General features: G+C 44.3%; 1 protein-coding gene across 2 annotated transcripts in view; it reads right to left on the reverse strand.

The window, feature by feature from the left end:
* Positions 1–24931, reverse strand: part of LOC143297419 (A disintegrin and metalloproteinase with thrombospondin motifs 6-like) — a 262496-nt gene that overhangs the window by 16157 nt on the left and 221408 nt on the right. For both annotated transcript variants that reach the window (XM_076609766.1, XM_076609765.1), the window contains 12 exons: positions 16632–16876; positions 15034–15117; positions 13480–13604; positions 12056–12205; positions 10601–10744; positions 9410–9563; positions 8059–8151; positions 7029–7174; positions 5471–5534; positions 3399–3504; positions 2823–2950; positions 38–158 (listed from right to left, as the gene is read on the reverse strand). In XM_076609766.1, coding sequence (XP_076465881.1) covers positions 38–158; positions 2823–2950; positions 3399–3504; positions 5471–5534; positions 7029–7174; positions 8059–8151; positions 9410–9563; positions 10601–10744; positions 12056–12205; positions 13480–13604; positions 15034–15117; positions 16632–16876 — 1560 coding nt within the window. The remainder of the gene's footprint in view (positions 1–37; positions 159–2822; positions 2951–3398; positions 3505–5470; positions 5535–7028; positions 7175–8058; positions 8152–9409; positions 9564–10600; positions 10745–12055; positions 12206–13479; positions 13605–15033; positions 15118–16631; positions 16877–24931) is intronic.

The raw sequence follows: 24931 nt of genomic DNA on the forward strand, positions 1-24931 counted from the left end.
TCTCTCTCTCTCACCACACATCAGTCCTACCACTCACCGTGCTCCTTGGTTTCGTTGAACTGCTGTATAACCGTGGTGCACGTGCTGCCGTCCCCGTAGCACACCCCACAGCGGTCCTCCACGGCACTGGAGTCAATCTCCCAGTCACAGCCCACGTTCTGCACGCCACAAGTTTCAAGTTCTAATTATCCTTTCACTCCTAATGGAGTGTGGAGGATTACTGCAAAACAATCTTTTCATGCCCAGAACAAACATTTCCAAATACACAACAATGTCACATAAAAGTTGAACTTTTAACTCCAAAAGTGTAGCTTGGCAACATTTGCAAATTAGATCATCTTACGGCTGAAATGACTTCTTCTTTTTTCTTTTTTTTTTAACCTCCTTTGAGCATATTACAGAAATTAAAAACCGATTTTGGAGACAAATATTTTCAGGAACATATCTATTTCGTAACTGATCATAATTGGGACATTCCATTATAAAAAGAAACCCATCCCCAGTCACACACATGTTACAAACCTTACAAAGCCGTAACTCTCGTGGTATGCCTTTGTGTCTCCCTGTTTCTATTTCCAGCTTATGATTACTGCTTCGAAATCTGAAGAAGCTGATAACGTAATTATCAGGCATTTGACTAAAATATTTTTCTCTACCAAATCCACTTTTGAAATGTCGATAAAACAAACATTTACTACTCGCCTCAAAAGCATGTCTCCATAGATTTTGAAAAACTATCTCTAAAAGCAATGTTGACATTCTTGCAGAAAGATTCCCTCTCTAAGAAGAATTAAACATCCCAAACACAGTCACACACACACACACACACACACACACACAGAGGAATGAAAAATCAAGAATATTCAATTCACTGGCCCTTGTTTTTGGGGCGTGGAGGATATAATACAGTAACTTCATACACATCATACCGCAAAATTGAAGTGTAAACAGTAATTAAAACACGTGAAATTGGTGATGAAAAAAAAAGACGAATAAACAAATCGTGTCATATTGTAAATCTTTTCCATTTTGCTCTATCCCCCCTCCCCCCACCTCAACTTTCAAACACACTCTCATCCCCGCTTTCAACAATTAAGTTTACATAAAAGAAAAAACTGATTGCGGGCTTTCCACAACAAAATGAAATCCGTTGTATAAAAACCAGTTATGATGATGGAGTCTCCTGTCGGACCGACGGATGAGTAGGCAGGCAGGCTTATCTGTCGGTGTGTCAGTGTCAACAGCCCCAAAACCAGTTATGAAGCTACCGGATAAAGCAGCACTGTATTCTTAACAACTGTAACATGTCGAGCGGAGACAGAAAGTGGCAACAGTGATGTCTTCAGCATAATGTGCTGCATCAAATGAAGCGGCCGACTGGAGAGAGAGAGAAGCTCCAAGCGATGTATTGGTGCATGGGAGAGAACACCCTACCAAACCCATCTCTTCCACATGCAAGTTAGTTCCCTTGGACCGTGAAAGCCAGATATGTTGGACTCGCGCTCTCTCTCTCGAAAAAAACAAACCACCCAACTCTCAAAGGGGACGTTGAGGGTAACGCCTGTGATCGGATCCTCAAAGACTAGGTGAAACGGGAATAGGTGAATCAGACCTGGGAAGAGTGTGTATGTGTGTTGATACTACAGCCCAACACTCGGCTTTTTAACAGATTGATGTAAAGAAAAAATACCGAATCCATTTCTTCCGTTTGAAACTTGACGCGCTGAAGACAAAGTATAGTAAAAATGTTACATGGCATCTGTGGTAAGCAGTTCAGCTTGCATCATTGTTTGTTTCACTGTCAGCAGTTACGTACCTTCTTGCCCAGGGTATTTCAAAGAGAATAATTATTCTGCAGATGATTTTGGGAAAGTTATTTCTGACGAGATTCTTTAGGTCGAACTTTCACAGGCATTAGTTCATAGCCTATTTCTACATTCCTTTAATGTACTTCAGAATTGTGTTAATGGTTTCTGATTATTATTATTATCATTATAGAATTGTTAATTGCTTGTTTGTTACGCATTTTTTGGGGTAGTTTTCTACCTTTTCTGTTTTCCTCTTTCATGCCCCCCCCACACACACACACACACACAAACCCCACCCCACCTCCACCCCCGCTCAGCCCTTTTTTTCCAATCGTCTAATATCACTGATAGTGAAAAGACACTAAAAACTAAAGAACGAAAACAATGATGTAAACTTAAAGTAGTAGGGCCAACAGCAAAACGAGAGCTGTATGATCAATGGTTTCTCCACTGCAATGGGGATTCATTTACAGCTTAGTCTTTTGTGAAGGACTATGGCAAGACTGCACTGGCTCTTAGTGCTGCAACCTTGGAGGGCTAGTTCGCCTTCGGGAACCACTCCAACGCCGACTGTCCTAAAACCTCGAGAGAGCAGGGGTCAGTGTAACTTGGTCAAGACACTCTCCACCACAATCAAATTCTAGCCCAGATAATCACGACAGCAGCTGCCTCCTCTGCTGTTCTGGTGGTCATAGTCGGACACGGATGACTGTCATACACGAACAGACCCTTGGGGAGAAAGAGAGAGAGGGGAGTGGATGGACTTGCAGTCAGTTTTTAAAAATAGTAGTAGTAGTAGTACTTGTATGTATTTATCTATTATTATTTATTCATTTATTTATTTCATTTTATTGTGGTTTTTTTTGGGGGGGTTTCTCGAGGCCGGACAAAGCGCGTTGGGTTACGCTGCTGGTCAGGCATCTGCTTGGCAGAGATGTGGTGTAGCGTATATGGATTTGACCGAACGCAGTGACGCCTCCTTGAGCTACTGATACTGATACTGATGATCCTTACCCTACAGCGGCCGGAGATACACATGTGTCGCTCCCCTGCGTTACACGGTGTGCCGTCCGCAGTGATGTCCTTCAGTAGCACCGAGAAGAACATGTTCTTGGGCTTGCAGTGCAGCTGGCACGGGGTCTCTGAAAAAATAAAGAAATACACAGAGTAAGTGTATGTGTGGTGTGTGTGTGTGTGTGTGTGTGTGTGTGTGTGTGTGTGCGCGCGCGTGCGTGCGTGCGTGTGTGTGTGTGTGTGTGTGTGTGTGTGTGTGTGTGTGTGTGTGTGTGTGTAGTGTGTGTACTAAATAATGCAAAGAAACAGATATGTACATAACAAGAACAGAAATGCAATGTACATTATAAAAAAAAAGAAGGAATAAATCCATAAATAACTAAATAAATCTTCTGAAATATATGTTTGAAAATAAATTAAACAAAATAGCTCATGCAGCTTCCGGAACAGAGGGTGAAACCAGCATGTTAATAATCCAAATCAGCTGCATACGTTTTGAAACAACAGGTATAATTCATAAATATGTAGTCAATTACATATTTTATATATCATATTGTATAATGATGCTTGACTCACCAGGCGTTGCCACGGGTATCCAGTCGTACTTGTTGCCCTTATATGGAATGTCGTTGAACTCCTGGCACTGCTTGTGGCGGAAGCTGATGCTGTCATCCGGGCACGCCTGCACGTGACATACAGACAGCCAGCCGATCAAAATCACAGCACTGACCGCACACACTACCTTGAAACAGGATCAACAGACTCGATAAAATATCTACCTCGAGTTCATGTCAAGCGGTGGCCTAGTGGTAATAAGCTCGACTAGGAGGCAAGTGTGCACGGGTTTGAGTCCTACACACGACTGACCCAGAAATTGTCTCTCCTCTGCCCTTCACCAGACCTTGAGCGCGTGGCCTGGGTGCCAGTCTTTCGGAATGAGACGCTAAACTGACAGTCCCGGTGGACAGCATGTACTGACCGCACGTGAAAGAACCCACGGCAACACCAAAAGGATTGTCCCTGAAAAAATTCTGTTGACATGCCCGCTTTGACAAATTCACATGCTGGCAGAAAGACAGAAAAAAAAATCATGTGAATAAGTGGTGCGGTACTGTGTCGACACAATTTTCCCACGGAGAACTGTCCGAATTTCACACGGACTCGAGAAATCTGTTTTGACCGGGAACCAAAAAAAGGAAAACGAATAGAAAAAGCATGCACTAAGCGCACGTAAAAGAACCCAAGGCAACAAAGGGTTTTCCGTGGCAAACGTCTGTGGAAAAAAACAACAACAACAAGACTTTCACATGGACTCGAGAAATCTGCTATGACCTAAAAAGAAAAAAAAGAAAACGAATAGAAAAAGTAAGAAAAGACAAAACATAATGGAGTTAACACAAGAAAATGTCAAGGCATAGAGCGAGAGAGACGAGAAACAAACCAAAAAAACAGAGAGCAGGTATAAAAGATACCTGCCTTGCTGTCCCACTGTCTCTACCCTCGACCACTTCCACACACACACACACACACACAATACATTATCCTGCACGGCAAGGCAAGGGGTTTATTTCGTGTGCCCCCTGTGGGCATTGAAACATTACACACGTTCACCATCTACACACATCCAATGAATACAAAATGAGTGATGTCAAAAAACAAGGAGTAGGCTCATTCGTTCAATCGCTTAATATACACATTGACAAGTACTATTTCACTCATAATACAAACAAACATACAAAAAAACAGCAAAAAAAAAAAAAAAAAAAAAAAATATATATATATATATATATCAACTGGAGTAAAAAAGCGTATCAAAAGACAAAACGTTAAAATAAAGAGAGCTGCGAATAGCAGAAAGCAAGGAATTAAGTTTTAAATAACAGTATTCTTTTGGGTTTTTTTCCAGAAAATAATTGGTGGAATTTAATAGCGTTTGGGCGGATTCTATAATACCTAGATAAACATTTTTGTCTGATGCTTTCAAAAAATGAGCACACAAACAAATAGTGAAACTCGTCAGCATGGTAGTATCTTGTATAATTTGGGCATGGTCAATTACACTGACGTATAGACCCTAAAAAATCGTGCGGGGACTGCATGAAGGGAACACACAGTTGCTTATCTATTGCCCTCGAAAATAACGAATTACCAATCAATCAACCAATCGCATATGATAATTTTGAAGTTTGAACTGTCCCCCCCCCCCCCCACCCCCCAGTTTCTCTTTTTAAGCATTCAGTCATCATCATTATCGTAACAATAAGTCATCGTCATATTATAATGGTAAGAATGGAATCAAATTATGGTGCTTGAAGCTATCGCCAAGTTAGCATCTATACCTACTTTAAGTCAAGGATAAAAAAAGTATAAAAAAAAAAGCTAATCACTGCTTCAAGCTTTTAAAAAAAAACAACAACAACAAAAAAACACCTTCCAAAGTTAAAACAAACAACAAAAAACAAACGACGTTCACTGCTTTCAAGAAGTCCATCATTTGCGCCCAAAGAGGGACATCTCGAAACCGTCTACAGTGTAATGGTAAGAAGATGATAAAGAAGAAGAAGAAGAAGAAGACGCCCTTGGCAATGTTTCAAAGCAGTGCCAACAAGGAAAGGAGTGACAACAAGAGAGCAGGGTCTTTATTTTACCTCGCTGTTACAGATCCTGTAGCGTTTCCTCTCGCCAATGCAATACTTGCCCCCGTTGGACGGTCTGAAAGATGACACAGGTGATACACATACCGGCGTCAACACACAAGGAGCGCATTTATCTCTTTGCCTCTCGTCGAAGGGAATGTGAGGGAAAGTGAGACAGCTGAAGTGAGCCCAATGACGCACGCATGCATGTACACACACACACACACACACACGGACACACATACACTGACTGAAAGAGGTGATGTGTATGTATGTGTTTTCATGCGTGCATGTGTTTTGCGTGTGCGTGTGAGGGGCGGGGAGGGGGTTGGGACGTGTGTGTGTGTATTTGAGCATGCGCGTGCATGTGTGTGTGCGTTTGTGCCTCTGTGTACGTGTGCGTACGCGTGAGTATGATGTGTGTGTGTGTGTGTGTGTGTGTGTGTGTGTGTGTGTGTGAACATAAATGCGCGCGCGTGCTCACACACATACACACACGCGCGCGCGCGTTGTCGCGCACGAGGATACTTGCTTGTGGGTTGGGTATACATTGTGAGGGGATGAAGAATTGGAATGATAAATTACACACACACACACACACACACACACACACACACAGACAGGCAGACATACATGCACATGACTCGTGGCGGGTGGTGGTTGCAGGGACGCTGGGGGTGGATGATGACCATTCAGACAGATACGGAGACGGACAGACAGACAGACACGTTGGCGCAGATAGACACACACGTCGACAGACAGAAGACTCACGGCGGGTGGTTGAACAGACAGACACTCAGAGGTCAGACAGACACGCAGACATACAGGCAGACAAACACCAGACTCGCGGCGGGTTTTTGCACAGACAAACAGACAGACACTCAGAAGACAGACAGACACAACACTCGACGGGTGGTTGCACAGACAGACAGACACACACTCAGAGGAAACAGAGAGACAGACAGAAGACTCGCGGCGGGTGGTTGCAGAGACAGACAAACAGACACTCAGAGAGACACTCAGATGAGACAGAGCGACAGACACCCAGACAGACAAACAGGACTCACGGCGGGTGGTTGCAGAGACAGACAAACACAGAGAGACAGACAGACAGACACTCAGAGAGACACTCAGAGGAGACAGAGAGACAGACAGACACCCAGACGGACAAACAGGACTCACGGCGGGTGGTTGCAGAGACAGACAAACACAGAGAGACAGACAGACAGACACTCAGAGGAGACAGAGAGACAGACAGACACCCAGACAGACAAACAGGACTCACGGCGGGTGGTTGCAGAGACAGACAAACACAGAGAGACAGACAGACAGACACTCGGAGAAGACAGACAGACACCCAGACAGACAAACAGGACTCACGGCGGGTGGTTGCAGAGACAGACAAACACAGAGAGACAGACACTCAGAGGAGACAGAGAGACAGACAGACACCCAGACGGACAAACAGGACTCACGGCGGGTGGTTGCAGAGACAGACAAACACAGAGAGACAGACACTCAGAGGAGACAGAGAGACAGACAGACACCCAGACGGACAAACAGGACTCACGGCGGGTGGTTGCAGAGCCGCTCGGAGTGGGTGATGCCGGCCCCACAGGAGCGGGTGCAGGAGGTCCACTCCCCCCACTGGCCCCACTCCCCGTTGATGGCCTGGGGCCGCTCCCCGATCTCCACACACTTGCCCGCGAAACACCACTGTGGTGCACACACACACACACGCCCATGAACGCATGCACGCACACACGCGCACAGATACACACGAGATTCAAGATTCTGATGAACGCGTGGCCAATTTGGGGCAAGGAGTAAATATTTTTTTGCAAACAATACAGTCATCAACACAACTAGGTTATATCATGACGTTTGCATCAAGTCAGATAAAATAAGGGTTGATATTATTTCAAATGGACAAAATGAGACAACAAAAACAACAACAACAAAAACAAACGCAGTCAAATGTTACATAGATAAAAAGAGAAACTTGGTTTTCGAACTAAAGATAGAAAGGAAGGAAACATGGAAAATAAAGGGTGGAAGCGAAGAGAAAAAAAAAAAGAGAAACACAAAAAGGAAGGGTAGACAGACAGGAGGGATAGAAAGAAAGGAAGGAAGGAAGAAATGAAAGATGGAAAGGAAGGAAGAAAAACTGGAAGGATAGACTGGAAGGACTGGATAAGAAAAAAAAAGATAGAAAGGAATGAAGAAGGGAATAACAGAAGGGAAGGGTAAAAAGAAAGATAGAAAAGGAAGGAAGGAAGAAATGAAATATGGAAAGGAAGGAAGAAAGACTGGAAGGATAGACTGGAAGGATTGAAGAGAAGAAAAAAAAAAAGAAAGGTGGAAAGGAATGAAGAAGGGAATAACAGAAGGGGAGGGTAAAAAGAAAGATAGAAAATGAAGGAAGGAAGGAAGAAATGAAAGATGGAAAGGAAGGAAGAAAGACTGGAAGGATTGAAAAGAAGAAAAAAAAAAGAAAGGTGGAAAGGAATGAAGAAGAGAATAACAGAAGGGAAGGGTAAAAAGAAAGATAGAAAAAGAAGGAAGGAAGCGAAGAAAGGAAAAAGAAAACGCCCGCTCACCTTGTTGTTTCCACAGAGGGTACCCTCGGCAGCAGGCTGCAATTTGGTGGAGCACTTGTTGTTGACTCGGCACCACAGGGTGGAACATATATTCTGCAAAACAACCACCACCACCATCACCACCACCACCACCATCATCTGTGTGAGTGAGTCAGTGAAGAGATCATTTCTTTCATAAAAGAAAATGGAATAACGTCAACACAGGGCATAAGAGACAAGGAACTCAGATCCTGAAAGGTCTCTGGATAACAATTCCATTCAGGCATTATCATCTTCATTATGATCATCACTATCCTCCTCCTCCTCCTCCTTCTTCTCCTCCTCCTCATCATCATCACCCCCACACAGAGCAGCATCTTCCCCGTACAGCAGCTGACACTGGTGGTCCGCGTCATCATCATCGTCATCATCATCATCACCACCATGATCCAGTCACACACCCCTCACCTCCAGGTCCTGAATCCCCCCCCCCCCCCCCCACCCACACACAGAGCAGCATCTTCCCCGTACAGCAGCTGACACTGGTGGTCCGCGTCATCATCATCATCGTCATCATTATCATCATCATCATCATCACCACCATGACCCAGTCACACACCCCTCACCTCCAGGTCCTGAATCCCCCCACACAGAGCAGCATCTTCCCCGTACAGCAGCTGACACTGGTGGTTCGCGTCATCATCATCATCATCATCGTCATCATCGTCATCATTATCATCATCATCATCATCATCACCACCATGACCCAGTCACACACCCCTCACCTCCAGGTCCTGAATCCCTCCACACAGAGCAGCATCTTCCCCGTACAGCAGCTGACACTGGTGGTTCGCGTCATCATCATCATCATCATCGTCATCATCGTCATCATTATCATCATCATCATCATCATCACCACCATGACCCAGTCACACACCCCTCACCTCCAGGTCCTGAATCCCTCCACACAGAGCAGCATCTTCCCCGTACAGCAGCTGACACTGGTGGTCCGCGTCATCATCATCATCATCGTCATCATTATCATCATCATCATCATCACCATGACCCAGTCACACACCCCTCACCTCCAGGTCCTGAATCCCCCCCACACAGAGCAGCATCTTCCCTGTACAGCAGCTGACACTGGTGGTCCGCGTCATCATCATCATCATCATCGTCATCATTATCATCATCATCATCATCACCACCATGACCCAGTCACACCCCTCACCTCCAGGTCCTGAATCCCCCCACACAGAGCAGCATCTTCCCCGTACAGCAGCTGACACTGGTGGTCCGCGTCATCATCATCATCATCGTCATCATTATCATCATCATCATCATCACCATGACCCAGTCACACACCCCTCACCTCCAGGTCCTGAATCCCCCCACACAGAGCAGCATCTTCCCCGTACAGCAGCTGACACTGGTGGTCCGCGTCATACATGACGCCTGCCTGCCGGGTGGGATACTGGAAGTCATGGTGACCCGGCTCGTCGTCCAGACAGTAACCCCAGTCACGGCTGCTCGCGCGCGCGCGCACACACACACACACACACACACACACACATACACAGAGGTTAGGGTCCAGAAAAACAACAAACAAACCGGTTAAACGCTGAAACGAATCAGTTTTTGAGTCTTGTGTTATATACAGTGGACAGAAAGAAAGACTGACAAGTTAGAAGAGAGTCCCGTTTGAGCCATCATCGGTGTTGCACGATTCGGTATGCGGCAAAATATGTGTGCCCGCGTGCGTGTACATGTACACAAACACACCCGGTCTGCCATTCATCTCATTCACCATTCAAACTTAATGCAGAAATCAAAACTCTAACAACAAAAATATGACATGTGACGGGGCATTGAACAAAATTCACACACACACACACACACACACACACACTCGCGCGTGCACGCACACACAAACGCGTCCGCACTAGTTCTCTCTCTCTCTCTCTCTCTGTGTCTCCCTCCCTCCCGGTTTCCTTTTATTGCTGTGTAAAGTACTGACCAATCAAAATCGACAAAAAAAAAAAAAAAAACAGCAACAAAAAAACAAAAACACACCAAAAAACCAACCAAGCAACCAAATAACACACACACACAAAACCCACTCAACAAAACCAACAACAACTAAAAGACCACAGAGAAGGTGACTGAATCAAAACGGACAACTGAATCAATACGAACAAAACAACAACAACAGAAACCCCACTCAACAAAACCAACAACAACTAAAAGACCACAGAGAAGGTGACTGAATCAAAACGGACAACTGAATCAAAATCGATAATTAAAAAAAAAAAAAAATTAAAAAAACCCACCAACGAACAAACAAACAAACAAGAAACACCCAAGCAATCAGTATCAGTAGCTCAAGGAGGCGTCACTGCGTTCGGTCAAATCCATATACGCTACACCACATCTGCCAAGCAGATGCCTGACCAGCAGTGTAACCCAACGCGCTTAGTTATGCCAAAAGGAAAAAGAAAAAAAAGAAAAAAAAGGAAACCACTCCAGAAAACCAACTACAACAACAGGCGGGTGCAGCACTGACTCGAGGAACTTGGTGATGGCCATACGGCTGCAGGAGGACCATCTGGTGGGAGTCAGGTCCCAGGACAGGTGAGGGGCCATGACGTACATCTCCCCGGAGGGGCTGACACAGTCGTTGTGCTTCGTGTCGTGCTTCATGCCGAAACTGCCACCACAGTCAGCATCGTCATCATCATCATCATCATCAACTACGTCATCATCATCATCAACTACGTCATCATCAGCATCATCATCTACGGCATCATCATCATCATCAACTACGTCATCATCATCATCATCATCAACTACGTCATCATCAGCATATCTTCGTCGTCGTCATCATCACCATTACCATCATCATCGCCATCATACTCATCACCATCAAGAGGGAATTCTTGGCGTGCTTCATGCCGAAAAGTACATGGCGCAAAAATACTTTATTATCTGTTAAAAAAAAAAAAATCAATAAAAATTTTTTTTTAAAGTTGTTGAGACTTCCTGATAATATGGCGACACAAAAGCAATAACAGTAAATGAATATTGATAACTGAATAAATAAACGAATGACAGAAAAGATAGATAGATAAATAAACAAATAAATAACAATGCATCCACGGAGCAGCAGAAATGTATCATGAGCCCATCTTTCAATGAGAACACTGAGCCATCAATAGTGATATTAACATAATTATACTCAACACAATAAGAGCTCATATGATGAGTAACTAAAACTGCAAGTTGAAGGAAAGTAGACATATTAAAGATACCGAATTATCACATTTCCCGACCTTATCAAAGTCAAAGTCAATTTTTTAGTTGAGGAATGTAACTGAATAAGCAACAGTTGGTTTGTTGTTGTAGTTGTTGCTGTTGTTGCTGCTGCTGCTGCTGCTGTTGTTGTTGTTGTTGTTGTTGTTTTTACATCAAACCATCTAATAAGCAGACGAGAGTGCGATAAGGGCGTATGATAATAATGATGATTGCTTTTATCGATATTATTATAGTGCAGACTGACGCCCACACTTCCCAGACATGTACCAGTGTCATTCAGAATTAAAGTCATACATAAATACATAAATACACTTGACATGCGTTCCAAATATGACATAGCGTACACAAACAAAAAACGGAAGAGGCGGTTGTTGTCTTTATTGGTTGGGGGTTTGTGTGTGTGTGTGTGTGTGTGTGTGTGTGTGTGTGTGTGTGTGTGTGTGTGTGTGTGTCTGTGTGCGTGCGTACGTGAGTTTGTGTTTGTGTGTGCGCAAGTGCGCGTGTGTGTGTGTGTGAGTGCGTGCGTGCGTATGTGTGTGTGTGTCTGTGTATATCTGTCTGTCTGTGACTGTGTGTGTGTGTGTGTGTGTGTGTGTGTGTGTGTGTGTGTGTGTGTGTGTGTGTGTGTGCGACCCTGCGTGCGTGCGTGCGTGCGTGTTTGATTGTTTCGTTTTGTTTGGTTTGTTTTAGCTTTCTTCACACTGACTTGTGGCCCAGTTCGTGGGTGACGGTCCAGGCGAGCGAGAGACCGGTGTCCTCATTGATGTTGCAGGACCTGTGAGGCTGACACATCCCAGACACCTGTGCCAGACCCAGGGTGCTGCACGGCTGGTTCATGCGGTTACAGATGTTCCGCCTGGGAAATGAGAAATAAAACACCACGATAACCAAAATAAATTTATCAACATGACCTTTTTTTTTTCTTTTGAAAAAGAGGAAGAAAAAAGGAGGAGCTGATGAAAAGCAAGAAGAAGAAGAAGAAGAAGAACAAGAACAACAACCATGAGAAGAACTAGAAGGAGAACCAGAACGAGAAGAACAACAAGAACACGACAAGAAACAAGAGAAAAAGCAGGAAATACAAAAACAATAAGAACAAGAAGGTACACGAAATACAAGAAAAAGAAAAAAAAACCCATCAAGAACAAAAAGAACAACAAGAGCAAGAAAAACAAGAACAGGAACCAGAAGAAGAAGAAGAACAACAACAACAACAGCAACAACCAGAAGCAGAACGACAAGACTACGACTTTCGCCACGAAGACGAAGACAAAGACGATGAAGGAGGAGGAGGAGGAGAGGAGACGAACAACAACTTCAGCAACAACAAGGACCAGAAGAAGGAAGACGACGACGACGACGACGACGACGAAGAAGAAGAAGAAGAAGAAGAAGAAGACGATGAAAACAACAAACAAGACAATGAAGACAAGACCAGAGACCTGGTCAAGAAGAAGAAAAAGAACAACAAAAACAACAACAAATACAAAAATAACAAGTACAAGAACAAGAAGGACAAGAAAACTAAGAAGAAGCAGAAGAAGAAGAAGAAGAACAACAACAACAACAAAAACAACAACGACGACAACAACAGGTCGAAGAGGACAAGCCCAGAGACCTGGTCAAGAGAAAGAAGAACAAGAACAAGGACAAGAAAACTAAGAGTGGAGTGATGGCCTAGAGGTAACGCGTCCGCCTAGGAAGTGAGAGAATCTCAGCGCGCTGGTTCGAATCACGGCTCGGCCGCCGATATTTTCTCCCCCTCCACTAGACCTTGAGTGGTGGTCTGGACGCTAGTCATTCGGATGAGACGATAAACCGAGGTCCCGTATGCAGCACGCACTTAGCGCACGTAAAAGAACCCACGGCAACAAAAGGGTTGTTCCTGGCAAAATTCTGTAGAAAAACCCACGTCAATAGGAAAAACAAATAAAACTGCACGCAGGAAAAATACCAAAAAAAAATGGGTGGCGCTGTAGTATAGCGACGCGCTCTCCCTGGGGAGAGCAGCCCGAATTTCACACAGAGAAATCTGTTGTGATAAAAAGAAATACAAAATACAAAGAAGAAGCAGAAGAAGAAGAACAACAACAACGACAACAGCAGGCTGAAGAGGACAAGCCCAGAGACCTGGTCAACAGCAGAGCCACGTCGTGGTGGTTGGGGTGGTCGTCATCCCGGAAGTTGACCATCTTCTGCCACTTGCAGAAACTGCGCAGCGTCTTGTCCGCGTGGTGCGTGATCTTCAGCTCCTCCTGAACACACACCACGTCCTCTCTCACAGTAATGGTTGTGACAATTAGTATCTATATAGCTCTAAATCTTGTGCAGAGACCAAAATCAAAAGCTCTTTCACACCGGTCAGTCACACGCATGCATGACTCTAAACTGACAACAACTGAAGACAAGGAAGAGACAGAGGAGGGAGGCTACCTTGGGAAGAGGTGGGTTTTAAGGCCAGCCTTGATAGAAACACTATCAGTAGCAGCAAACAGGAACACTTTAACTACTAACACCACTACAACTACAACCACAATAACTACTACTACTGGTGCTGCTACTACTGCTACTGCTACTACTACTACTACTTCCGCTGTTGTTGGTTATGTTGTTATTGCTGCTGGTGTTGTAGCGTATGATAGTCAGTCGTGTCCGACAATGACCATCAGAACAACAGAGGAGGCAACTGCTGTCCCGACTAGTGGAGAGTGTTTTGCCCGAGTTACATCCCCAGTCTTTCGGCCAAGAAGGCTTTAGCCAAGTCGACGTTGGGGATGGTTCCCCGAAATAGGCCAACCAGCCCCCCCCGAGGCTGCAGCACTAAACGCCAGTGCAGTTTTGCCTCGTAGTTCTAGAATCGTAGTCCCCCTTTCACAAAAGACTTAAGTTGTTGTAAATGAATTCCTTTTGAAGTGGCGAAACACACTGATCATACAACTCTCATTATGCTGTTGGCCAAACTGCAATTCTATGTCACTCTCTGTTATAAGCCTAGCGTTGGGAAAAGTTGCAGATAATAAATAGCGGACGTAAAAATAAAAAAAAAAAGAAGAAGGGAAATGCGCATACACATTTAATGCATGTGTGTATATAATATTCCTCAGTACATTTCTGATCTTTGAAGCCGATATTTTCCTTTAAGGTCTGTCCGCTGTTCTGTTGATGAATTTTTTTTCTTTTCTATTTTCTGCGTTGTTTTGTGGGGGGAACAACAGCGGGTGTGGGGGTTCGGGGGGGGGGGGGGGGGGGGGGGGGGGGGTTCTGTTCGTCTGCAAGCTCACTAGGACACGAAATTTCACTCCACAATTTTCCTCACCAAAAATAAAAGTGTTCTTAACGATTTCCAAGAAGTAGGTCCATATTCAGCGTTAAAGCTGCATTGTCTGTCTGACTCGTTTTATCCCTCAGTGATTCAAGACATCACGTATAAGTGACTCAGTGAACATTAGCAACAGACAGACAGACACAGACAGACACATACACACATGCATACCTACACACATTAACACATACACAGACAGACAGACACACACACAACACACACACGCGCGCACGCACGCACGCACGCACACACACACACACACACACTCACTCACTCACTCGAGATAATGGCTCGTTATAGACCACGTATCTACACACCCATCTCACAGTGAACGTCAGATGATAACGTCAGGTCATACTCACATCAGCCTCCTTCATCAGCAGCAGACGGACGATGACGATGTTGACAGCGTTACCGATGGAGGCGTCATGGAACAGGGTGGACACCTACAACAACGATGATGATGATAATGATAATAATAATAATAATAATAATGTGATGATGATGATGATGACGACGACGATGATGATGACGACGACGACGACGATGATGATGATGATAACGATGACGATGATGATGCGCATGCCCATTTACTGCGTGATTGTACAGAATACTCCTCAGTACATTGATTTTAAAGCCGATATGTTCCTTCAAGGTCTGTCCGCTCTTCTGTTGATGAAACTTTGCGTGTGTGCGTGTGCGTGTGTGTGTGTGTGTGTGTGCGCGCGCGCGTTGTTTTGAGAACAAAAAATAGTGGGAGATCTGTTTGCCTGTACGCTCATTAGCATACGCAGTTTCATTCCACAATTCCCCTACTGATGACAACAATAATAATAATTATAATGATAATAACAATGGAAAAAAAATGATGAGGGGGATGATGGTAATGATGGTGATGCTGATGGTGATAAATGACATTTGTATAGCGCATTTCTCCAAATAAATTTGGAGTTAATGCTCACTTACAGTTAACGACGGAATATAAACCAATTAGTTTGTGTGTTGTGTTGTGTTGTGTTGTTGTGGGTGTTGTTGTGGGTGTGGTTGTGCGTGCGTGTGTGTTGCATGTGCGTGTGTGTTGCTGAATGTACCAGATTCAGTAAAGCTGCGAGAGGCGTGAATGAGGAAAATCATGATCGAAGGGAGACGACTGCAGCAAGCGAGTTTTATTCCGCAGTTTTCTCCCGTTCATCTGTTGTCACGATTTCCCCGCCCGTTGCTCTCACTTCCCATTGATGATGATGATGATGGTGATGGTGATGATGATGATGGATGGTGATGATAATGATGATGATGGTGGTTATGAAGATGATGATGATGACGAAGAAATCGGAATGATGTTGCCCTACTCACTCATTTCAAAATAAAATTTAATAGTATGAATGTAGTCATCGATGTCTACGTCCTCATGGTCGCGCATGATATGATGATGATGATGATAATGACAATGATGATGAATATGTTGACGACGACGATGATGAAGATGAACATGTTGATGATGATGATAATGATGACGACGATGATGATGATGGAGATGAAGACGATGACGGCTGACGACAGTGACGACGATACTCACCATAGTCATGACGTTCAGCGCGTTGCTCTCAATATCCTCGTTTTAGTAATAACGAATGACGATGGATGATGATGACAATGACAATGAAGATAAATATGATGACGATGATGATGACGATGATGATGATGATGACGACGACGACGACTGATGATGACGACGACGACGACGACGACGACTGATGATGACGATGACGATACTCACCATATTCATGACGTTCAGCACATCGTTCTCAATGTCCTCGTTCTGGTAATAACGAATGACGATGGAAGATGATGACGATGACAATGACAATGAAGATGAACATGTTGACGATGATGATAATGATGACCATGATGATGGAGATGAAGACGATGACGATGACGAGACCTTGACGACGATACTCACCATATTCATGACCGTCAGCACGTAGTTCTCAATGTCCTCGTTCTGGTAGTAGCGCATCATGTCCGTGTCCACCACCACCAGCGTCTCCGTGTTCTTCTCGCTGGAGATGGACCTCCTCTTCCTCCTCCTCTTCCGCCTCTTCCCCTCCATTCCTCCCGCTTCCTCTTCCATCTCCTCTTTCTGCTCCGCGTGCCGGCGATGCCGCTCCCATCTCTCCCGCCGGGCGAGGAAACGGTCCACGTTGTCTGCGACAATAACGACACCGATCAGAATACAGTCTTATGTTATTGTACATTTTTTTTTTTTTTTTTTTTTTTACTGAATACGGGTTGCTGTATATTATTATCATCAGCTCTGCTGCAGCAACGATCAAAATACAGTTTTATTATTATTATTATACAGTATTTTGCTGAATATAGGTTGCTATATATTATTATCATCAGCTCTGCTGCAGCAACGATCAAAATACAGTTTTATCATTATTATTATTATACAGTATTTTGCTGAATATAGGTTGCTATATATTATTATCATCAGCTCTGCTACAGCAACGATCAAGATACAGTTTGTATCATCATACAGTATATATATATATATATATATATATATATATATATATATATATATATATATTGATATATATATATATATTTTTTTTTTTTTTTAAACTGAATATAGGTTGCTATATCATTATTATCACCAGCAAGAGAAGTTCGTTTGTGGTCTGTGTTACATGAACACGTGTACAAAACTCCTGGCAAAGTTCGTTAAGTTCAGCTTATAAATGAGTTTTCTTTCATATCCAATCTTATTGTTAATGTTGTAGATTCATTTCTGGTCTGCGTTACGCAAACAATGTGTATGAAAATTTAAAAAAAATCGTTAAGGTCAGCTTTTAAATGCGTTTTCATTCATATCCATTTTTGTTGTTGATGTTGTTGTTGTTGTTGCTGTTGTTGTTTTCAGTTTGTTTGTTTGCTTAACGGTGTTACTGATGAAAAATGGTGTGACGTGAGGTGTGCTGTGGTGTGATGTTACGTGACGTTATAATCATGTTTGTGTGTAAGGAGTGCAGAGGGTGGGCTAGCGAACAACACAATAACACCACAAGAGAGACAGACAGACACACAGAGAACAAGAACAAATGGTTCAATTGCGTATAGGCCTGTGACCCGTTGCAAACATAACATACATAAAGAAACCTACATAAAGGCGCACAAATAAGTAAGCAAATAACAGACAGATAAATGAATAAATAAATAAATCTTTCGTCTTCACTTTATCAGTTAGAGATCATCCTTGGGAGAAGACAATTAGATAAGACAGACAGAGAGACAGAGAGAGACAGACAGACAACGGCAGGCAAACAGATCAAAAGAAGTACTTTCCCCAACACCCGTTCGTGCCAAAACTTGTAGCAACACACACACACACACACACACACACACACACACACACACACAACACAACACAACACACACACAGCTGTCAGGCGTGTACGAACAGATACAGAAAACAACACATCATCTTCTGCTGCTCATCCCCAATGGCATGGCACCCCAAAATAAAGTGTGGAGCTTAAAGAGAGAAAGAAAAAAGAGAAAGAGGGAGGACGGAATGGAGGGAGGAAGAGAGGGGTCAGAGAGGGGGACGAACAAACGAACGAACGAACGCACGATTTATTCAATATAAGGCCATTCCCATTTGAAGAGGTTAAACAAAAGTAAAGAAGATTTTCTACCTTATATCGTGATATGAATCTTGTTAAAATAAAAACAACATACGATCAGAGATGGGGAGAGACAGAGAGAGAGAGAGAGAGAGAGAGAGAGAGTGTGTGTGTGTGGGGGGGGGGGGGGGTGGAATGGAGACAGACAGACTGACTGAGACAGAAACACACAGAGAGATATACAGAGACAGGGATATGCACACCTGCGCACGCACGCACACATACACGCACACGCACAGAGAGAGAGAGAGAGAGAGAGAGAGAGAGAGAGAGGGTGGGGGCGAGGGGGCGGAGAGAGAGACGGAGACAGAATACGAATACAAATTGTTTATTCGCCAGTGGCATTTGACTCTTTCTTCTGAAAGGGGATTTACCGACATCTTCAAAACCCATCTTCACCACTTTTTTTCCTCAAAACAAAACAAAAAAACCCAACTCACGTCAGCGTGATTTCTATTTCTAAAACGTTTTGAAAAAACAACGACAGACCGACATAAACAGACAGACAGAAGCACAAACAGAGACAAAGGCAGACGTATGAATAGACAGATAGATAGAGAGAGGGGAGCAGCACAGCACCCATACATCATGGCGTGGGACACAGGAAAGAAATGAGACAACCTGGAAAAAAAGAAGAAGAAAGAGATGGGAAACAGACAGACAGACAGACAGACAGACAAGGAGAAACACAGACAGACAGACGCATAAAGAGAAAGACAGGGTCAGGCAGAGACAGAGAGACATACAGAGACAGACAAACATACAGATGGACACAGAGAGAGAGAGAAGAGACAGAGAGACAGACAGAGACAGAGAGAGACACAGAGACAGAGACAGACAGAGACAGAGGGACAGACAGAGAGAAATGTAACGCCCATTACACACAGCGCAAGGCACACAGGGAAAGAGCGAAGACAACTTGAATGGCATGCCAGTACAGGGTCTTTTCCTTCACGAGTCTGGCAGACGGGATTGTTTTGTGTGTTAGCCTTGTTGCTGCTGTTGTTTCTGTCTGTTTTCAGAAGCTGGCCTGGACTGGCACCAACAATGCTATTGGCCCGTCTGGTTCTAGCATTAACAACGTCTGTCTCTCTCTCTCTCTCTCTCTCTCTCTCTCTTTTCCTCCTTCATCTCTCTCTCTCACTTTTCCTCCTTCATATCTCTCCCTCTTCCAGTGCTCTCTCTCTCTCTCTGTCTGTCTCCCCCCCACCCCACCCCCCGTCTCTCTATCTGCCCTCACTTTTCAAAAGTTCGCGTTTTTAAGTTTTTCACCAGTTGTTTTCTGAGCATAACCTTGTTCGAGTTAGGTCAATATGAGAGAAGAAGAAGAAGAAGAAGAAGAAGAAGAAGAAGAAGAAGAGAGAGAGAGAGAGGGAGAAGAGTGAAGGGAGAAATAGCGAGGAGACAGACAGACACAGAGACAGAGACAGGAACACACAGATGGAGACAGAAAGACAGACTCATACTGTGGACAGACAGAAATACTGACCGAGATAAGGACGGACAGACAGAAACAGAGAAAGACAGACAGACACAGAGAGACGGAGACAGAAACACACAGATGGAGGCAGAAAGACAGACTCAGGCTCTAGACAGACAGAGACAGAGACAGACAGACACAGAGAGACGGAGACAGAAACACACAGATGGAGGCAGACAGACAGACTCAGGCTCTAGACAGACAGACAAATACTCAGCGAGATAAGGCCGGACAGACAGGGGCAGAGAACTGAGGTATCTCACCATTTTAGCACGTCTGAGCTTATCGGCACCGCAGGTACCGGTTTCTTCGTTCTTCGAGGTTGTTGGGGTTTTTTTTTGGTTTTTTTTTTGTTGTTGTTTTTTTCCCCCTCTCCATTGAATTAGCTTTGCATTCTTGAGCTTTATCTAAAAAAAAAAAAAAAAAAAAAAAAAAAAAAAGTCGCTTGCGATATACTACATTAATAACAAATAGATTTTAAACAAATAAGATTAAACGATTCGCCTTCCTGCCTCAGTTCGGAAGTAAACAGGAGGATACTCAAGGATTAATTTGTATCAAAACAATACACAAGAAAAAAAAAATTACCTGACCATCAAATACCATTCAACAATTTTGTTGACAAAGCTTCATTTCAGTGTCAAATTCCGTTGTGCGTTGGTCTTCTATCGAAAATTTAAGCCAGGGTTTTGTTTTTGTTTTTGGGTTGTTGTTTTTTTTGGGGGGAGGGGAGGCCGTGGGGGTGGGGTGTGGGGGGTTAAAATGTTTTATTATTATTACCATCACCCGTTGAACAGCGAAATAATCTGAAATTTATCTCACATAATCTAAGATCAGCGATGCTAAAAAAAAAAAAAAAAAAAAAAGGCATTGCACAAACTACTTCTTCGGACAGATAATATAAATAAAAGCAAATGCATAACCATGCTCACTTAAGCTGAGAATTAGAATGACGGTAGTACAATAAAGTCTCCATTACAAACCCATCGCTCTTTCTCCTCCGGGGCCCTCGGGAGCCAGTTGCATTTCTCGGACGGAAGAGCCTAGTATGGTCGTAACCCGCTACTAACTGTGTGTAGTATGGACTAACTGACCAATGGCGTAGTTCGGTCAACGTAGGCATTTAGTCACGTGTAGCTGTCAAAAAGTTAGAACCAAGCAATGCAACTGGCACCTGGTCCAGTAGTATGGAACAAAAATGCCCTTGTAAGTACGTCTTGTGGGTTCCCAGTTCAATTTTAAAAGTCTCTCAGAACACGCTTCTTCCGTTTTGACTGCCCTTTCATTGACAGATGCCTTTCTTGAACTACTTACTAGTGAGAGAGAGAGAGAGAGAGAGAGAGAGAGAGAGAGAGAGTGAGTGTGTGTGTATGTGTTGTGTGGTGTGTGTGTGTGTGTGTGTGTGTGTGTGTGTGTGTGTGTGTGTGTGTGTGTGTGTGTGTGCATGTATATTTGTTTGCGATGTTTCTGTGTGCGCACGCTTGTTTGTGTGTGGTATGACGTACAGATGTGTATGATTACAAACGCCCTCAGCCCTCTGCCTGCGTTATTAAAATTCTAAGCAAACTGCATGACTGAACGTACCAGGAACGGACTGTAACGAGACAACTCCAGCGTCGCTCTCTCTCTCTCTCTCTCTCTCACACACACACACACACACACACACACACACGTACACGTGCCTCACACAACAATTGAAGCTGTGGTCGCTTTGAAACCAAGACATAAAGGCCACCGCAGAATTAAAGACATTTTCAAATGCATAGTCATATTATCGTGTTTGCAGAATAGACGAGAGAGAGAGAGAGAGAGAGAGAGAGAGAGAGAGAGAGAGAAAGAACATTTGTAGAAACCAAGGTTTTGACACACAATCTACAGACCTGAAGGAACCTAGCGAACAGTTCTTTCCTTTCTTTCTAAACCGCAGCCAATTCATTGACAATAACCAGTCTGGAGCACGGTTATAAACTGTGCTTATTGTGCTCTCTGTCTCATGTGTAATACAGCTGCTTCTGATGATGTTCCTGTGGAATAATTTTTTTTTTAAACACAACAGTTCTTTCGTGTGGAGCCCAAATGGCTCTTCACTGAGGTAAGGGATAAGAATACGAAGATAATTCTAATATTGTAAATGATGATGATGACGATGACGATGACGATGATGATGATGATGATGACGACGACAACAACGACGACGACGATAATAATAATAATGATGATGATGATGATGATGATGATGATCATGCTGCCACGGAGACGTGTACTAGTTTGAGGAGGAAGGTGGTAGCGTTGGATATTGTACGTATTTCTCCTTTTTTATCACAACAGATTTCTCTGTGTGAAATTCCGGTTGCTCTCCCCAGAGAGAGCCCCCCCCCCCCCCCCCCCCCCTTTTTTTTTTTCTCTCTCTCTCCTGCGTGCAGTTTTATCTGTTTTTCCTATCGAAGTGGATTTTTTTTCTACAGAATTTTGCCAGGAACAACCCTTTTGTTGCCATGGGTTCTTTTACGTGCGCTAAGTACATGCTAGCACACGGGACCTAGATTTATCGTCTCATCCGAATGACTAGCGTCCAGACCACCACTCAAGGTCTAGTGGAGGGGGAGAAAATATCGGCGGCTGAGCCGTGATTCGAACCAGCGCGCTCAGATTCTCTCGCTTCCTGGGCGGACGCGTTACCTCTAGGCCATCATATGATTCTGTCCATCAGATGTGGCGCAGCCTTACATGGATTTGTCCGAACGCAGTGACGCCTCCTTGTGACACTGAAACCTCGGAGACCACGTGCCAGGACCGTGCTCTGCACGCCACCCTCACGAGCTGTGGATGACGTCATGAGTCCGATGGTTCCGGTCTTCGCACGCATTCATGCCATAGAACATTACACCGTAAATGACAGGGCTCTGAAGAGATTCGAACCCATGACCGGGAGATGACAGCTGCAGTCTGGGACGCTGGTCACTTTGACACGATACGGTTTTATTGTTGTTGTTTGTTTTTGTTTTTTTACACGTATCACATACAATAATGATACACAGTTCGAACGGCTGTGATACGCTTAGAGTTGATTTCATCAAGATTTTGCGCCTTATAAATACCATTATTACTATTATTATTATTATTATTATCATTATTATTATCATGTCCATCCACTATGGTATAAACGACCATGACGCCAATCTACCAGTCTATGACGTCATCCTACCAGTCTAAACGGCAAGACGTCAACCTACTAGTCTAAACGGCTATGACGTCAACCTGCCAGTCCAGAAGGCTAGTCTGTCAATCTAGTACAGTCCATACGGCGATGAAATAATCTAGCAAAGTCCAAACGGCAATGATGGCCAAAAGCATAGTCGAAAACGGCGATGACGCCAATTCTATAATGTTCTCATCAATATGGGCAGATTTTACCTGTCACGGGCCACGTTCGAGGGTCGGACCGATCTTATCAAGGTGTGTGTGTGTGTGTGTGTGTGTGTGTGTGTGTGTGTGTGTGTGTGTGTGTGTGTGTGTGTGTGTGTGTGTGTGTGTGTGTGTGTGTGTGTGTGTGTGTGCGCGTGCGTGCGTGTGTTGCAATTCCATAAAAAGCCTGTAATTTTGTAATCAGGTTAGTAAGGGGTTATGACGGTGGTTTTCAGGCAATTCACGCCACAATTTACCTACTCAGAGTGGATGATAAAGGTCAAATGATTGTAATTTATCTTATACTTCATGCCTGCATTGCAATATACACGGAATATAATAACTTGCATAGAGCTCCAGGAATTTAGGATGCTAAAAATTGGATATTACCGTGTGTGTGTGTGTGTGTGTGTGTGTGTGTGTGTGTGTGTGTGTGTGTGTGTGTGTGTGTGTTGATGGCACGCACCACCTGAACTCTGTCAGTGTCATCATAAGCAGCACGGCATGGGGGCCCTCTTCGACGTCACAGGAAGGAGAGACATGATGGGAGGGAGGGAGGGAGGGGGCGAGGGAGGAAAATGAAGGAAGTGCATGCAGCCTGCAGTGCGTATTAGCCTCCCTCCCTCCCTTCCATCTGTGTGTGTGTGTGTGTGTGTGTGTGTGTGTGTGTGTGCGCGCGCGCGCGTATGTGTGAGCGCACGCGTGTGTATGTGTGTGTGTACGTGTGTGTGTATATGTGTGTATGTGTGTACATGTGTGTGTGTGTGTGTGTGTGTGTGTGTGTGTGTGTGTGTGTGTGTGTGCGGGGGAGCAGACACAAACAGAAGGTTGTCATTAGGATCAGAAGGAGGTTTCTCTCTGTCTGGTTATCCCATTCTTTCTTGACAAAGCTGTTCTGCATTACAGTCGGGGTTTTTTCTTCTCGTTTTTAGTACGGTGCTGGGGTTGCCAACTCCTGTGTGTGTGTGTGGTGTGTGTGTGTGTGTGTGTGTGTGTGTGTGTGTGTGTGTGTGTGTGTGTGTGTGTGGTGTGTTTGTGTGTGTGTGTGTGGTGTGTTTGTGTGTGTGTGTGTGTGTGTGTGTGTGTGTGTGTGTGTGTGTGCGCGTGTGTTTGTGATTGTGTTTGTGTCGTGCGTGCGCAAGCGTATGTGCGCGCGAGAGAGAAAGAGAGGAAGAGAAAGAATGTCTGATTGCATTCCTGCCAGTGTGACCTATAAACACATTCTTTCTTGATGTCAACGTGGGCCGGACGGAATGCAAGCGAGGACAAGGTTACAGCCACAGCCCTGAAAGCATTGTCTGCACTGCAGCGGTGCGTATAAGTTATAACCCACGCTCGGCTTATTATCACAGATTGACATAAGCAACAGCAAAGCAAGAGCTGTATGACTGATAGTTTCTCCATGGCAGTGGGACGTCATTTACAGCTTAGCCTTATGCTAAGGCCTGTGACTATCAAACCAGTAGGCAAGATTGAACTGGCTCTGAATGCTGCACCCTTGGGGGCTAGCTGGTCTTTGGGGACTATCCCAACGCTGAGTGTCCTAAAGCCCTCTTTGCCCAGAGAGTGGGGATACATGTAACGTGGACAAGACATTCTCCGCTGCAATCACATTCTGGCCAGGACAGTTTGGGACAGAAGTTTCCTCCACCGCTGTTCTGATGGTCGTGATCGGACATGACTGAC

The sequence above is a fragment of the Babylonia areolata genome, chromosome 22 (genome assembly GCF_041734735.1).
Source record: "Babylonia areolata isolate BAREFJ2019XMU chromosome 22, ASM4173473v1, whole genome shotgun sequence".
NCBI classification, from domain to species: Eukaryota; Metazoa; Mollusca; class Gastropoda; order Neogastropoda; family Buccinidae; genus Babylonia; species Babylonia areolata.